Source organism: Chiloscyllium plagiosum, unplaced genomic scaffold, assembly GCF_037043375.1.
Source record: "Chiloscyllium plagiosum isolate Xiang-an unplaced genomic scaffold, Cpla_swu_hap1 HiC_scaffold_44, whole genome shotgun sequence".
Taxonomy (NCBI): Eukaryota; Metazoa; Chordata; class Chondrichthyes; order Orectolobiformes; family Hemiscylliidae; genus Chiloscyllium; species Chiloscyllium plagiosum.
Window position 1 is genome coordinate 195,989 of NW_028270182.1, and position 18,269 is coordinate 214,257.

The 18,269-nt window shown below is 52.4% G+C and overlaps 1 protein-coding gene across 1 annotated transcript in view; it reads right to left on the reverse strand.

Annotated features, from left to right (window-relative positions):
• The window catches only part of LOC148136850 (uncharacterized), a gene marked incomplete at its 3' end in the record, with an annotated part of 264,129 nt that overhangs the window by 186,830 nt on the left and 59,030 nt on the right, over nucleotides 1–18,269 (reverse strand). The window contains exons 23-27 of the mRNA XM_087982832.1: nucleotides 17,305–17,463; nucleotides 14,377–14,538; nucleotides 13,537–13,719; nucleotides 13,033–13,191; nucleotides 11,797–11,952 (exon numbers count right to left, since the gene is read on the reverse strand). Of these exons, the coding sequence (XP_087838958.1) occupies nucleotides 11,797–11,952; nucleotides 13,033–13,191; nucleotides 13,537–13,719; nucleotides 14,377–14,538; nucleotides 17,305–17,463 (819 nt within the window). The remainder of the gene's footprint in view (nucleotides 1–11,796; nucleotides 11,953–13,032; nucleotides 13,192–13,536; nucleotides 13,720–14,376; nucleotides 14,539–17,304; nucleotides 17,464–18,269) is intronic.

Consider the following 18,269-nt stretch of genomic DNA (forward strand, 5'->3'; position numbering starts at 1 on the left):
ACCATCCCCCCGATCAAACACTCCCAGGGGGGTTAGATACAGAGTAAAGGTCTCTCTTCACCATCCCCCCGATCAAACACTCCCATGGACAGGGACAGCATGGGGTTAGATACAGAGTAAAGGTCTCTCTACACCATCCCCCGATCAAACACTCCCAGGGGGGTTAGATACAGAGTAAAGGTCTCTCTTCACCATCCCCCCGATCAAACACTCCCATGGACAGGGACAGCATGGGGTTAGATACAGAGTAAAGGTCTCCCTACACCAAACTCCCTGATCAAACACTCCCAGGGACAGGGACAGCATGGGGTTAGGTGCAGAGTAAAGCTCCTTCAAGACCATCCCCCCGATCAAACACTCCCAGGGACAGGGACAGCATGGGATTAGATACAGAGTAAAGATCTCTCTCCACCATCCCCCCGATCAAACACTCCCACGAACAGGGATAGCATGTGGTTAGATACAGAGTAAAGGTCCCTCTACACCATACCCCTGATCAAACACTCCCAGAGACAGGGACAGCATGGGGTTAGATACAGAGTAAAGGTCCCTCTACACCATACCCCTGATCAAACACTCCCAGGGACAGGGACAGCATGGGGTTAGATACAGAGTAAAGGTCTCTCTATCCCATCCCCCCGATCAAACACTCCCAGGAACAGGGACAGCATGGGGTTAGATACGGAATAAAGGTCTCTCTACACCATCCCCCCGATCAAACACTCCCACGGACAGGGACAACATGGGGTTCGATACAGAGTAAAGGACTCACTACACCATTCCCCGATCAAACACTCCCACAGGACAGGGACAGCATGTGGTTAGATACAGAGTAAAGGACCCTCTACACCATACCCCTGATCAAACACTCCCAGGGACAGGGACAGCATGGGGTTAGATACAGAGTAAAGGTCTCCCAACACCGTCCCCCAATCAAACACTCCCAGGGACAGGGACAGCATGGGGTTAGATACAGAGTAAAGGTCTCTCTACACCATCCCCCCGATCAAACACTCCCAGGGACAGGGACAGCATGGGATTAGATACAGAGTAAAGGTCTCTCTCCACCATCCCCCCGATCAAACACTCCCACGGACAGGGACAGCATGTGGTTAGATACAGAGTAAAGGTCCCTCTACACCATACCCCTGATCAAACACTCCCAGAGACAGGGACAGCATGGGGTTAGATACAGAGTAAAGGTCTCCCAACACCGTCCCCCAATCAAACGTCCCACGGACAGGGACAGCATGGGGTTAGATACAGAGTAAAGGTCTCTCTACACCATTCCCCCCGATCAAACACTCCCAGGAACAGGGACAGCATGTGGTTAGATACAGAGTAAAGGTCTCTCTACACCATCCCCCTGATCAAACACTCCCAGGGACAGGGACAGCATGGGGTTAGATACAGAGTAAAGGTCTCTCTACACCATCCCCCCGATCAAACACTCCCACGGACAGGGACAGCATGGGGTTCGATACAGAGTAAAGGTCTCCCAACACCGTCCCCCCGATCAAACACTCCCATGGACAGGGACAGCATGGGGTTAGGTACAGAGTAAAGGTCCCTCTGCAACTTCCCCCGATCAAACACTCCCAGGGACAGGGACAGCATGGGGTGAGATACAGAGTAAAGCTCCCTCTACACTATCTCCCCGATCAAACCGTCCCAGGGACAGGGACAGCATGGGGTGAGATACAGAGTAAAGGTCTCCCTACACCATCCACCAGATCAAACACTCCCAGGGACAGGGACAGCATGGGGTTAGATATAGAGTAAAGGTCTCTCTACACCATCCCCCCGATCAAACAGTCCCAGGGACAGGGACAGCATTGGGTTAGATATAGAGTAAAGGTATCCTACACTATCTCCCCGTTCAAACGCTCCCACAGGACAGGGACAGCATGGGGTTAGATACAGAGTAAAGCTTCCTCTACAACATTCCCCCTCAATCAAACACTCCCAGGGACAGGGACAGCATGGGGTTAGATACAGAGTAAAGCTTCCTCTACAACATTCCCCCTCAATCAAACACTCCCACAGGACAGGAACAGCATGGGGTTAGATGCAGAGTAAAGGTCTCTCTACACCATCCCCCCGATCAAACACTCCCAGGGACAGGGACAGCATGGGGTTAGATACAGAGTAAAGGTCTCTCTACACCTTCCCCCCGATCAAACACTCCCAGGGACAGGGACAGCATGGGGTTAGATACAGAGTAAAGGTCTCACTACTGAAACTTTATTGCTGGAACAGCACAGCAGGTCAGGCAGCATCTAGGGAACAGAAGATTCGACGTTTCGGGCACATGCCCTTCTTCAGGAAAAGGTCTCACTACACCAACCCCCCGATCAAACACTCCCAGGGACAGGGACAGCATGGGGTTAGATACAGATTAAAGGTCTCTCGACACCAACCCCCCGATCAATCACTCCCAGGGACAGGGAGAGCATGGGGTTAGATCCAGAGTAAAGGTCTCTCTACACCATCCCCCCGCTCAAACACTCCAAGGGACAGGGACAGCATGGGGTTAGATACAGAGTCAAGGTCTCTCTACACCAACCCCCACGATCAAACACTCCCAGGGACAGGGACAGCATGGGGTTAGATACAGAGTAAATGTCTCTCGACACCATCCCCCCGATCAAACACTCCCACAGGACAGGGATAGCATGGGGTCAGATACAGAGTAAAGGTCTCTCTACACCATCCTCCCGATCAAACACTCCCACAGGACAGGGACAGCATGGGGTGAGATACAGATTAAAGGTCTCTCAACACCATCCCCCCGACCAAACACTCCCAGGGACCGGGACAGCATGGGGTTAGATACAGAGTAAAGGTCTCTCTACACCATCCCCCCGATCAAACACTCCCAGGGACAGGGACAGCATGGGTTAGATACAGAGTAAAGGTCTCCCTCCACCATCTCCCCGATCAAATACATCCACAGGACACGGACAGCATTGGGTTAGATACAGAGTAAAGGTCTCTCTACACCATCTCCCCGATCAAACACTCCCAGGGACAGGGACAGCATGGGGTTAGATACAGAGTAAAGGTCTCCCTACACCATCTCCCCGATCAAACACTCCCAGGGACAGGGACAGCATTGGGTTAGATACAGAGTAAAGGTCTCTCTACACCATCTCCCCGATCAAACACTCCCACAGGACAGGGACAGCATGGGGTTAGATACAGAGTAAAGGTCTCCCTACACCATCTCCCCGATCAAACACTCCCAGGGACAGGGACAGCATGGGGTTAGATACAGAGTAAAGGTCTCTCTACACCATCCCCCCGATCAAACACTCCCAGGGACAGGGACAGCATGGGGTTAGATACAGAGTAAAGGTCTCTCTATACCATCCCCCCGATCAAACACTCCCAGGAACAGGGAGAGCATGGGGTTAGATACAGAATAAAGGTCTCTCTACACCATCCCCCCGATCAAACACTCCCAGGACAGGGACAGCATGGGATTAGATACAGAGTAAAGGTCTCTCTACACCATCCCCCCGATCAAACACTCCCAGGGACAGGGACAGCATGGGGTTAGATACAGAGTAAAGGTCTCTCTATAACATCCCCCCGATCAAACACTCCCAGGAACAGGGAGAGCATGGGGTTAGATACAGAATAAAGGTCTCTCTACACCATCCCCCCGATCAAACACTCCCACGGACAGGGACAGCATGTGGTTCGATACAGAGTAAAGGTCCCTCTACACCATACCCCTGATCAAACACTCCCAGAGACAGGGACAGCATGGGGTTAGATACAGAGTAAAGGTCTCCCAACACCGTCCCCCAATCAAACACTCCCACGGACAGGGACAGCATGGGGTTAGATACAGAGTAAAGGTCACTCTACACCATTCCCCCCGATCAAACACTCCCAGGAACAGGGACAGCATGTGGTTAGATACAGAGTAAAGGTCTCTCTACACCATCCCCCTGATCAAACACTCCCAGGGACAGGGACAGCATGGGGTTAGATACAGAGTAAAGGTCTCTCTACACCATCCCCCCGATCAAACACTCCCACGGACAGGGACAGCATGGGGTTCGATACAGAGTAATGGTCTCCCAACACCGTCCCCCCGATCAAACACTCCCATGGACAGGGACAGCATGGGGTTAGATACAGAGTAAAGGTCCCTCTGCAACTTCCCCCGATCAAACACTCCCAGGGACAGGGACAGCATGGGGTGAGATACAGAGTAAAGCTCCCTCTACACTATCTCCCCGATCAAACCGTCCCAGGGACAGGGACAGCATGGGGTGAGATACAGAGTAAAGGTCTCCCTACACCATCCACCAGATCAAACACTCCCAGGGACAGGGACAGCATGGGGTTAGATATAGAGTAAAGGTCTCTCTACACCATCCCCCCGATCAAACAGTCCCAGGGACAGGGACAGCATTGGGTTAGATATAGAGTAAAGGTATCCTACACTATCTCCCCGTTCAAACGCTCCCACAGGACAGGGACAGCATGGGGTTAGATACAGAGTAAAGCTTCCTCTACAACATACCCCCTCAATCAAACACTCCCAGGGACAGGGACAGCATGGGGTTAGATACAGAGTAAAGCTTCCTCTACAACATTCCCCCTCAATCAAACACTCCCACAGGACAGGAACAGCATGGGGTTAGATGCAGAGTAAAGGTCTCTCTACACCATCCCCCCGATCAAACACTCCCAGGGACAGGGACAGCATGGGGTTAGATACAGAGTAAAGGTCTCTCTACACCTTCCCCCCGATCAAACACTCCCAGGGACAGGGACAGCATGGGGTTAGATACAGAGAAAAGGTCTCACTACTGAAACTTTATTGCTGGAACAGCACAGCAGGTCAGGCAGCATCTAGGGAACAGAAGATTCGACGTTTCGGGCACATGCCCTTCTTCAGGAAAAGGTCTCACTACACCAACCCCCCGATCAAACACTCCCAGGGACAGGGACAGCATGGGGTTAGATACAGATTAAAGGTCTCTCGACACCAACCCCCCGATCAATCACTCCCAGGGACAGGGAGAGCATGGGGTTAGATCCAGAGTAAAGGTCTCTCTACACCATCCCCCCGCTCAAACACTCCAAGGGACAGGGACAGCATGGGGTCAGACACAGAGTCAAGGTCTCTCTACACCAACCCCCACGATCAAACACTCCCAGGGACAGGGACAGCATGGGGTTAGATACAGAGTAAATGTCTCTCTACACCATCCCCCCGATCAAACACTCCCACAGGACAGGGATAGCATGGGGTCAGATACAGAGTAAAGGTCTCTCTACACCATCCTCCCGATCAAACACTCCCACAGGACAGGGACAGCATGGGGTGAGATACAGATTAAAGGTCTCTCAACACCATCCCCCCGACCAAACACTCCCAGGGACCGGGACAGCATGGGGTGAGATACAGAGTAAAGGTCTCTCTACACCATCCCCCCGATCAAACACTCCCAGGGACAGGGACAGCATGGGTTAGATACAGAGTAAAGGTCTCCCTCCACCATCTCCCCGATCAAATACATCCACAGGACACGGACAGCATTGGGTTAGATACAGAGTAAAGGTCTCTCTACACCATCTCCCCGATCAAACACTCCCAGGGACAGGGACAGCATGGGGTTAGATACAGAGTAAAGGTCTCTCTACACCTTCCCCCCGATCAAACACTCCCAGGGACAGGGACAGCATGGGGTTAGATACAGGGTAAAGGTCTCTCTACACCAACCCCCCGATCAAACACTCCCATGGACAGGGACAGCATGGGTTTAGATACAGAGTAAAGGTCTCTCTACACCATCCCCCCGATCAAACACTCCCAGGGGGGTTAGATACAGAGTAAAGGTCTCTCTTCACCATCCCCCCGATCAAACACTCCCATGGACAGGGACAGCATGGGGTTAGATACAGAGTAAAGGTCTCTCTACACCATCCCCCGATCAAACACTCCCAGGGGGGTTAGATACAGAGTAAAGGTCTCTCTTCACCATCCCCCCGATCAAACACTCCCATGGACAGGGACAGCATGGGGTTAGATACAGAGTAAAGGTCTCCCTACACCAAACTCCCTGATCAAACACTCCCAGGGACAGGGACAGCATGGGGTTAGGTGCAGAGTAAAGCTCCTTCAAGACCATCCCCCCGATCAAACACTCCCAGGGACAGGGACAGCATGGGATTAGATACAGAGTAAAGATCTCTCTCCACCATCCCCCCGATCAAACACTCCCACGGACAGGGATAGCATGTGGTTAGATACAGAGTAAAGGTCCCTCTACACCATACCCCTGATCAAACACTCCCAGAGACAGGGACAGCATGGGGTTAGATACAGAGTAAAGGTCCCTCTACACCATACCCCTGATCAAACACTCCCAGGGACAGGGACAGCATGGGGTTAGATACAGAGTAAAGGTCTCTCTATCCCATCCCCCCGATCAAACACTCCCAGGAACAGGGACAGCATGGGGTTAGATACGGAATAAAGGTCTCTCTACACCATCCCCCCGATCAAACACTCCCACGGACAGGGACAACATGGGGTTCGATACAGAGTAAAGGACTCACTACACCATTCCCCGATCAAACACTCCCACAGGACAGGGACAGCATGTGGTTAGATACAGAGTAAAGGACCCTCTACACCATACCCCTGATCAAACACTCCCAGAGACAGGGACAGCATGGGGTTAGATACAGAGTAAAGGTCTCCCAACACCGTCCCCCAATCAAACACTCCCAGGGACAGGGACAGCATGGGGTTAGATACAGAGTAAAGGTCTCTCTACACCATCCCCCCGATCAAACACTCCCAGGGACAGGGACAGCATGGGATTAGATACAGAGTAAAGGTCTCTCTCCACCATCCCCCCGATCAAACACTCCCACGGACAGGGACAGCATGTGGTTAGATACAGAGTAAAGGTCCCTCTACACCATACCCCTGATCAAACACTCCCAGAGACAGGGACAGCATGGGGTTAGATACAGAGTAAAGGTCTCCCAACACCGTCCCCCAATCAAACGTCCCACGGACAGGGACAGCATGGGGTTAGATACAGAGTAAAGGTCTCTCTACACCATTCCCCCCGATCAAACACTCCCAGGAACAGGGACAGCATGTGGTTAGATACAGAGTAAAGGTCTCTCTACACCATCCCCCTGATCAAACACTCCCAGGGACAGGGACAGCATGGGGTTAGATACAGAGTAAAGGTCTCTCTACACCATCCCCCCGATCAAACACTCCCACGGACAGGGACAGCATGGGGTTCGATACAGAGTAAAGGTCTCCCAACACCGTCCCCCCGATCAAACACTCCCATGGACAGGGACAGCATGGGGTTAGGTACAGAGTAAAGGTCCCTCTGCAACTTCCCCCGATCAAACACTCCCAGGGACAGGGACAGCATGGGGTGAGATACAGAGTAAAGCTCCCTCTACACTATCTCCCCGATCAAACCGTCCCAGGGACAGGGACAGCATGGGGTGAGATACAGAGTAAAGGTCTCCCTACACCATCCACCAGATCAAACACTCCCAGGGACAGGGACAGCATGGGGTTAGATATAGAGTAAAGGTCTCTCTACACCATCCCCCCGATCAAACAGTCCCAGGGACAGGGACAGCATTGGGTTAGATATAGAGTAAAGGTATCCTACACTATCTCCCCGTTCAAACGCTCCCACAGGACAGGGACAGCATGGGGTTAGATACAGAGTAAAGCTTCCTCTACAACATTCCCCCTCAATCAAACACTCCCAGGGACAGGGACAGCATGGGGTTAGATACAGAGTAAAGCTTCCTCTACAACATTCCCCCTCAATCAAACACTCCCACAGGACAGGAACAGCATGGGGTTAGATGCAGAGTAAAGGTCTCTCTACACCATCCCCCCGATCAAACACTCCCAGGGACAGGGACAGCATGGGGTTAGATACAGAGTAAAGGTCTCTCTACACCTTCCCCCCGATCAAACACTCCCAGGGACAGGGACAGCATGGGGTTAGATACAGAGTAAAGGTCTCACTACTGAAACTTTATTGCTGGAACAGCACAGCAGGTCAGGCAGCATCTAGGGAACAGAAGATTCGACGTTTCGGGCACATGCCCTTCTTCAGGAAAAGGTCTCACTACACCAACCCCCCGATCAAACACTCCCAGGGACAGGGACAGCATGGGGTTAGATACAGATTAAAGGTCTCTCGACACCAACCCCCCGATCAATCACTCCCAGGGACAGGGAGAGCATGGGGTTAGATCCAGAGTAAAGGTCTCTCTACACCATCCCCCCGCTCAAACACTCCAAGGGACAGGGACAGCATGGGGTTAGATACAGAGTCAAGGTCTCTCTACACCAACCCCCACGATCAAACACTCCCAGGGACAGGGACAGCATGGGGTTAGATACAGAGTAAATGTCTCTCGACACCATCCCCCCGATCAAACACTCCCACAGGACAGGGATAGCATGGGGTCAGATACAGAGTAAAGGTCTCTCTACACCATCCTCCCGATCAAACACTCCCACAGGACAGGGACAGCATGGGGTGAGATACAGATTAAAGGTCTCTCAACACCATCCCCCCGACCAAACACTCCCAGGGACCGGGACAGCATGGGGTTAGATACAGAGTAAAGGTCTCTCTACACCATCCCCCCGATCAAACACTCCCAGGGACAGGGACAGCATGGGTTAGATACAGAGTAAAGGTCTCCCTCCACCATCTCCCCGATCAAATACATCCACAGGACACGGACAGCATTGGGTTAGATACAGAGTAAAGGTCTCTCTACACCATCTCCCCGATCAAACACTCCCAGGGACAGGGACAGCATGGGGTTAGATACAGAGTAAAGGTCTCCCTACACCATCTCCCCGATCAAACACTCCCAGGGACAGGGACAGCATTGGGTTAGATACAGAGTAAAGGTCTCTCTACACCATCTCCCCGATCAAACACTCCCACAGGACAGGGACAGCATGGGGTTAGATACAGAGTAAAGGTCTCCCTACACCATCTCCCCGATCAAACACTCCCAGGGACAGGGACAGCATGGGGTTAGATACAGAGTAAAGGTCTCTCTACACCATCCCCCCGATCAAACACTCCCAGGGACAGGGACAGCATGGGGTTAGATACAGAGTAAAGGTCTCTCTATACCATCCCCCCGATCAAACACTCCCAGGAACAGGGAGAGCATGGGGTTAGATACAGAATAAAGGTCTCTCTACACCATCCCCCCGATCAAACACTCCCAGGACAGGGACAGCATGGGATTAGATACAGAGTAAAGGTCTCTCTACACCATCCCCCCGATCAAACACTCCCAGGGACAGGGACAGCATGGGGTTAGATACAGAGTAAAGGTCTCTCTATAACATCCCCCCGATCAAACACTCCCAGGAACAGGGAGAGCATGGGGTTAGATACAGAATAAAGGTCTCTCTACACCATCCCCCCGATCAAACACTCCCACGGACAGGGACAGCATGTGGTTCGATACAGAGTAAAGGTCCCTCTACACCATACCCCTGATCAAACACTCCCAGAGACAGGGACAGCATGGGGTTAGATACAGAGTAAAGGTCTCCCAACACCGTCCCCCAATCAAACACTCCCACGGACAGGGACAGCATGGGGTTAGATACAGAGTAAAGGTCACTCTACACCATTCCCCCCGATCAAACACTCCCAGGAACAGGGACAGCATGTGGTTAGATACAGAGTAAAGGTCTCTCTACACCATCCCCCTGATCAAACACTCCCAGGGACAGGGACAGCATGGGGTTAGATACAGAGTAAAGGTCTCTCTACACCATCCCCCCGATCAAACACTCCCACGGACAGGGACAGCATGGGGTTCGATACAGAGTAATGGTCTCCCAACACCGTCCCCCCGATCAAACACTCCCATGGACAGGGACAGCATGGGGTTAGATACAGAGTAAAGGTCCCTCTGCAACTTCCCCCGATCAAACACTCCCAGGGACAGGGACAGCATGGGGTGAGATACAGAGTAAAGCTCCCTCTACACTATCTCCCCGATCAAACCGTCCCAGGGACAGGGACAGCATGGGGTGAGATACAGAGTAAAGGTCTCCCTACACCATCCACCAGATCAAACACTCCCAGGGACAGGGACAGCATGGGGTTAGATACAGAGTAAAGGTCTCCCTACACCATCTCCCCGATCAAACACTCCCAGGGACAGGGACAGCATGGGGTTAGATACAGAGTAAAGGTCTCTCTACACCATCCCCCCGATCAAACACTCCCAGGGACAGGGACAGCATGGGGTTAGATACAGAGTAAAGGTCTCTCTACACCATCCCCCTGATCTAACACTCCCAGGGACAGGGACAGCATGGGGTTAGATACAGTGTAAAGGTCTCCCGACACCATCCACCCGATCAAACACTCCCAGTGACAGGGACAGCATGGGGTTAGATGCAGAGTAAAGGTCTCTCTACACCATCCCCCCGATCAAACATTCCCAGGGACTGGGACAGTATGTGGTTAGATACAGAGTAAAGGTCTCCCTACACCATCCCCCCGATCAAACACTCCCAGGAACAGGGACAGCATGGGGTTAGATACAGAGTAAACGTCTCTCTACACCATCCCCCCGATCAAACACTCCTAGGGACAGGGACAGCATGGGGTTAGATACAGCTCCCTGTACACCATCCCCCCGATCAAACACTCCCAGGGACAGGGACAGCATGGGGTTAGATACAGAGTAAAGGTCTCTCTACACCATCTCCCCGATCAAACACTCCCAGGGACAGGGACAGCATTGGGTTAGATACAGAGTAAAGGTCTCTCTACACCATCTCCCCGATCAAACACTCCCACAGGACAGGGACAGCATGGGGTTAGATACAGAGTAAAGGTCTCCCTACACCATCTCCCCGATCAAACACTCCCAGGGACAGGGACAGCATGGGGTTAGATACAGAGTAAAGGTCTCTCTACACCATTCCCCTGATCAAACATTCCCAGGGACAGGTACAGCATGGGGTTAGATACAGAGGAAAGGACTCTCTACACCATTCCCCCATCAAACACTCCCAGGGACAAGGACAGCATGGGGTTAGATACAGAGTAAAGCTGCCTCTACAACATCCCCATGATCAACACTCCCAGGGACAGGGACAGCATGGGGTTAGATACAGAGTAAAGGTCTCTCTACACCATCCCCCCGATCAAACACTCCCAGGCACTGGGACAGCATGGGGTTAGATACAGAGTAAAGGTCTCTCTACACCATCCCCCCGATCAAACACTCCCAGGGACAGGGACAGCATGGGGTTAGATACAGAGTAAAGCTCCCTCTACACCATCCCCCCGATCAAACACTCCCAGGCACTGGGACAGCATGGGGTTAGATACAGAGTAAAGCTCCCTCTACACCATCCCCCTGCTCAAACACACCCAGGGACAGCATGCGGTTAGATACAGAGTAAAGGTCTCTGTACACCATCCCCCTGATCAAACACTCCCAGGGACAGGGACAGCATGGGGTTAGATACAGAGTAAAGCTCCCTCTACACCATCCCCCTGCTCAAACACACCCAGGGACAGCATGCGGTTAGATACAGAGTAAAGGTCTCGCTACACCATCCCCCCGATCAAACACTCCCAGGGACAGGGACAGCATGGGGTTAGATACAGGGTGCAGCTCACACCATACTGTCCCACCAACAAACCCTCCTGGCTCGATACCTGTAGCCAGTGGGATGGTACACAGAGCTTAACAGAAGTGGTGCCTTACGTCTGGACAGGAACTTGAAGACACATCTATTCCCACAGGTGGTATTGCAGCAGGTTTGCCAGCCCTCGCAGTCGCTGTCCTCATTGCACTGAGTGTGGAAACTCATGGTACAGACGTGGCTCAGTCTGGAAGGTGAGGGACACCTTTGCTCGCTCCCTACAGAGACAGAGGCTCCATCTTAGCTTCAGAAACTGCTGCTGCTGCTGCTTGAACTATCATTCACTGACTTCGCCCCGAGCTCAGGGGCAGGGTGATAGGGAGAGAGAGAGAGAGAGAGAGAGGGAGAGAAAGAAATAGAGACAGAGTGAGGGGGAGAGAGAGAGAGAGAGGGAGAGAGAGAGAGAGGGAGAGAGAGGGAGAGTGAGAGAGGGAGAGAGAGAGAGAAAGAGAGGGAGAGTGAGAGAGGGAGAGAGAGAGAGAGAGAGAGGGGGACAGAGAGAGGGGGAGAGAGAAAGAGAACAGTAATAGGGAGCAGGAGAGATAGACAGAGACAGAAAGAGAGGCGGGGACAGAGGAAGACAGAGACAGAGAAAAAGAGAGAAATAGACAAACACAGATATAGAGATGGAAAGAGAGAGGGAAGGAAAGAGAGACAGACAGCCAGACAGAGGAAGAGACAGAGAGAAAGAAACAGACAGGGAGAGACACAAAGAGAGACAGACAGAAAGAGCAAAACACGGTGAGAGGGACAGATAGAGAGAGGGAGGGAGGGAGACAGAGGCAGAGAGAGGGAGAAACAGAGAGACAGAGTTGGGGAGATGCAGACAGAGAGAGACACACACGTAGAGTAGGAGAGAGAGAGAGAGACAGAGAAAGGGAGAGAGAGACAGAGAGGGAGTGACACAGTGAGAGACAGAGGGACAGAGAGGGAGAGAGACAGATGGAGGGAGACAAAGAGAAACTGAACGGGAGAGAAAGGAAGAGTGAGAGATGTGATGGGAAGAAAGAAGGTGTGAGAGAGAAAGAAAGAAAGAAAGAGACACACAAACTGACAAGAAAGACAGAGTTCGAAGAACTGATCATGTCTGCCCAATGTCGCAGAGACGTCCATTGACAGAGGGAAAGACCGAGAGCGAGGGAGAGAGCGAGAGACACACATTCACACATACGCAGAAATAGCAACACAAACACAGTGACTTTCTGTGTCTCCCGATCCCTGATGAACATGCTCTGGGGTGGAGGTTGTGGGTGGGGAGGGAGAGGGTAGGGTGGTGCTAAGTAAACTGGGTGACTTACTCCTGCTGCGGTAGGAATGGACACAGCGTTGCCCACAGCTGGTGTTGCAGCACATCTGCCATGCGTAGCAGTCATCATCGTCCTCACACAGCTCACCGTACTTCAGATTACACACAGCAGAGAGGCGAGCAGGAGAAGGACACATTCCAGATGTCCGATCTGTCACAGAGAGAGAGGGAGGGACAGGGAAAGGGAGAGAGATAGACACAGCTCAGACACAGAGGAAGGCCTCATCAAGGACATCAGGACGTAGTAGCTTTATTGGTGCAACGAGCAAGTTCGCAACAGGAGGCACTACACCCCCAACCCTCGACTGTGCCGACTACATTCCCAACACCAATCCATTCCACCGCGATTGCAGAGATACAAACTGTGTGTGGTGTCCCGAGGTGACAAGGAGACCGGGTAACAGTACACGCCAGAGTACAGTTCAACCTCGGGAGATGTGGTGCCCGGTGATCCCAGTCTGGTATGATCGAAGGATTATGGAATGTACGCAGTTACCTGAGACTGACAAACTCCTGTTCTGCCCCATGAAGGGGTGGACACAGCGTCTACCACACGGCGTCTCACAACACGACCTCCACTTGCCACAATCCTCATCATCTTCACACGAGACGCTGTGATTCATCCTGCAGACACGATCCAGGGAGGACGGCTTAGGACACTCCTTAGATTTCCCCGAGTCTGCAAATGTAATAGTTCCGGTTATAGGAGAGATCAGGAGAGGTGTTGGGGGGAATGGGTGGGAGAGGGAAGGGGCAGAGTGAGAGGGAGACAAAAAAGGTGAGGAACAGGGAGAGAAATGTGACAAAGACGGAGAGAGAGAGACAGGAACATGCAGCCGACAGACAGAAAGCGCGGGGACAGAGAGAGAGGGGCCAAGCGGGAGAAGAGATAGCGACACAGAGAGCAAGTGACAGAAGGAAAGACATGACTGAGAAAGACAGAAACACATGCAACAGACAGACAGAATGAGAGGTGACAGAGAAACAGGGCTACAGAGAGTCGGGAGAGATAGCGACACAGAGGGACTGATGGAGAGGCATGACTGAGAAAGAGAGAGTGGAATGTGACAAAGACAGAGAGAGACAGAGAGAAAGACAGAGAGACACAGAGACAGACAGACAAAGAGAGAGAGAGAGAGAGAAACAGACAGACATGCAAAAGCAGGAGATGAAATGACGTCACAGAGAGAGAGAGAGAGAGATGTGCTGCAGGAATGCACAAAGAGAGGCAAAGGGAAATACACCACAGACACAAGTGAGATATAAAGAAGGAAAGCTCACAGAGCTGCCTCATACAGACAGGTTAAGCAGCCATGCCCTTTGGACCAGGAACTACCTCCATGAGACTTTCTGTAGAACGACAGGACACAACGTTTCTGACACCCAGCATCACAGCATCTTTGAGATCCAGCGCAATCTTGGTCGGACTCACACACCTTCCCAAAAGTGGAGTTACACACACGGGCAAGATGGTCTGGGCGAGGGCACTGCCCGTCGTCTTCCATTGGGAGAAAAGAGAGATACAGACCCACATGGGGTTAGACACAGAGTAAAGACCCCTCTACATTGTCCCCATTAAACACTCCCAGGACAGGGACAGCACGGGGTTAGACACAGAGTAAAGAGCCCTCTACATTGTCCCCATTAAACACTCCCAGGACAGGGACAGCACGGGGTTAGACACAGAGTAAAGACCCCTCTACATTGTCCCCATTAAACACTCCCAGGACAGGGACAGCACGGGGTTAGACACAGAGCAAAGACCCCTCTACATTGTCCCCATTAAACACTCCCAGGACAGGGACAGCACGGGGTTAGACACAGAGTAAAGACCCCTCTACATTGTCCCCATTAAACACTCACAGGACAGGGACAGCACGGGGTTAGACACAGAGTAAAGACCCCTCTACATTGTCCCCATTAAACACTCCCAGGACAGGGTCAGCATGGAGTGAGACACAGAGTAAAGAACCCTCTACATTGTCCCCATTAAAGACTCCCAGGAAAGGGACAGCATGGGATTAGACACAGAGCAAAGACCCTTCTACATTGTCCCCATTAAACACTCACAGGACAGGGACAGCACGGGGTTAGATACAGAGTAAAGAGCCCTCTACATTGTCCCCATTAAACACTCCCAGGAAAGGGACAGCACGGGGTTAGACACAGAGTAAAGACCCCTCTACATTGTCCCCATTAAACACTCCCAGGAAAGGGACAGCACGGGGTTAGACACAGACTAAAGACCCCTCTACATTGTCCCCATTAAACACTCCCAGGACAGGGTCAGCACGGGGTTAGACACAGAGTAAAGACCCCTCTACATTGTCCCCATTAAACACTCCCAGGAAAGGGACAGCACGGGATTAGACACAGAGCAAAGAGCCCTCTACATTGTCCCCATTAAACACTCCCAGGAAAGGGTCAGCACGGGGTGAGACACAGAGTAAAGACCCCTCTACATTGTCCCCATTAAACACTCCCAGGACAGGGACAGCACGGAGTGAGACACAGAGTAATGACCCCTCTACATTGTCCCCATTAAACACTCCCAGGACAGGGACAGCACGGGGTTAGACACAGAGTAAAGAACCCTCTACATTGTCCCCATTAAACACTCCCAGGACAGGGACAGCACGGGGTTAGACACAGAGTAAAGACGCCTCTACATTGTCCCCATTAAACACTCCCAGGACAGGGACAGCACGGGGTTAGATACAGAGTAAAGACCCCTCTACATTGTCCCCATTAAACACTCCCAGGAAAGGGACAGCACGGGGTTAGACACAGAGTAAAGACCCCTCTACATTGTCCCCATTAAACACTCCCAGGAAAGGGACAGCACGGGGTTAGACACAGAGTAAAGAACCCTCTACATTGTCCCCATTAAACACTCCCAGGAAAGGGACAGCACGGGGTTAGACACAGAGTAAAGACCCCTCTACATTGTCCCCATTAAACACTCCCAGGAAAGGGACAGCACGGGGTTAGACACAGAGTAAAGACGCCTCTACATTGTCCCCATTAAACACTCCCAGGACAGGGACAGCACGGGGTTAGACACAGAGTAAAGACTCCTCTACATTGTCCCCATTAAACACTCCCAGGAAAGGGACAGCACGGGGTTAGACACAGAGTAAAGAACCCTCTACATTGTCCCCATTAAACACTCCCAGGAAAGGGACAGCACGGGGTTAGACACAGAGTAAAGACCCCTCTACATTGTCCCCATTAAACACTCCCAGGAAAGGGACAGCACGGGGTTAGACAGAGAGTAAAGAACCCTCTACATTGTCCCCACTAAACACTCCCAGGAAAGGGACAGCACGGGGTTAGACACAGAGTAAAGACCCCTCTACATTGTCCCCACTAAACACTCCCAGGAAAGGGACAGCACGGGTATAGATATTGTGTCAAGCTCCGTCAGCATTGTCCCCATTAAACATTGTCCCCACAACAGGGACAGCATGGGGTTACATACTGAGTAATGCTCCCTCCACACTGTCGCCATCAAACATTCCCAGGACAGGGACACTACGGAGTTAGATACAGGGGACAGCTTCCTCTACACTGTCCCACATCAAAGAACCGCACTACACGGACAATATGGGATCAGATACAGAGTAAAGTTCACTCTGCACTGTCCGCACTAAACGCTCCCAGGATAGGGACAGCGCGGTGGTAGATACAGAGGACAGCTTCCTCTGCACTGTCCCACATCAAAGAACCGCAGTACATGGACAGCATGGGTCACATACAGAGTAAAGCTCCCTCTGTAATGTCCCCCATCAAACACTCCCAGGACAGGGACAGCATGGGGTTAGATACAGAGTAAAGCTGTCTCTCCCTCACCCCCATCAAACACTCCCAGGACAGGGACAGCATGGGGTTAGATACAGAGTAAAGCTGTCTCTCCCTCACCCCCATCAAACACTCCCAGGACAGGGACAGCGTGAGGTCAGATACAGAGTAAAGCTGTCTCTCCCTCACCCCCATCAAACACTCCCAGGACAGGGACAGCGTGAGATCAGATACAGAGCGCACCTCCCTCTGTACTGCCCCCATCAAACACTCCCAGGACAGGGACAGCGTGAGGTCAGATACAGAGTGCAGCTCCCTCTGTCCTGCCCCCATCAAACTCCCCAAGGACAGGGACAGCACATGGTGAGATACACATTGAAACACTGCTCTGTCCTGTCCCGCAACACTTCCATTCAGTAACACCAGATGGACAGTGAGTGAAGCTCAGATAAGAAGAACTCACCATTTCTGAAATGCCTGAGGACACATCTTGACCCACACGGGGTAATGCAGCACGTGCCCCATCTACCACAGTCGCTCTCATTTCGACATTCCCTGCCCAGAGTTGTGTTACACACATAGCTCAGTTGACTTGGGCTTGAGCACTCTCCGGGTCTCTCACCTGGAAACACAACATTCCGATGTAAGGCTCGATTTACACACGAGAGGGCGAGACCGACAGGGAATCCCCATCAGGGATATACTTGCTGTTTTCAGGAGTTCCATGGCCCACAATTATAATTGGATCAGCCTACAGACTGTGGTCGACCGTAGTCTGCTCCCTCCAGTCTCAGGCCACGTTTAGTCAGCTCCCTGCAGTCTCGGGACTCTCTCAGTCTGCTCCCTGCAGTCTCGGGTCTCTCTCACTCTGCTCCCTGCAGTCTCGGAACTCTCTCAGTCTGCTCCCTGCAGTCTCGGGACTCTCAGTCTGGTCCCTGCAGTCTCGGGACTCTCACTCTGGTCCCTGCAGTCTCGGGACTCTCTCAGTCTGCTCCCTGCAGTCTCGGGACTCTCACTCTGCTCCCTGCAGTCTCGGGACTCTCACTCTGCTCCCTGCAGTCTCGGGACTATCTCACTCTGCTCCCTGCAGTCTCGGGACTCTCTCAGTCTGCTCCCTGCAGTCTCGGGACTCTCTCAGTCTGCTCCCTGCAGTCTCGGGACTCTCACTCTGCTCCCTGCAGTCTCGGGACTCTCTCACTCTGCTCCCTGCAGTCTCGGGACTCTCTCAGTCTGCTCCCTGCAGTCTCGGGTCTCTCTCACTCTGCTCCCTGCAGTCTTGGGTCTCTCTCACTCTGCTCCCTGCAGTCTCGGGTCTCACTCAGTCTGCTCCCTGCAGTCTCGGGACTCTCTCACTCTGCTCCCTGCAGTCTCGGGACTCTCACTCTGCTCCCTGCAGTCTCGGGACTCTCTCACTCTGCTCCCTGCAGT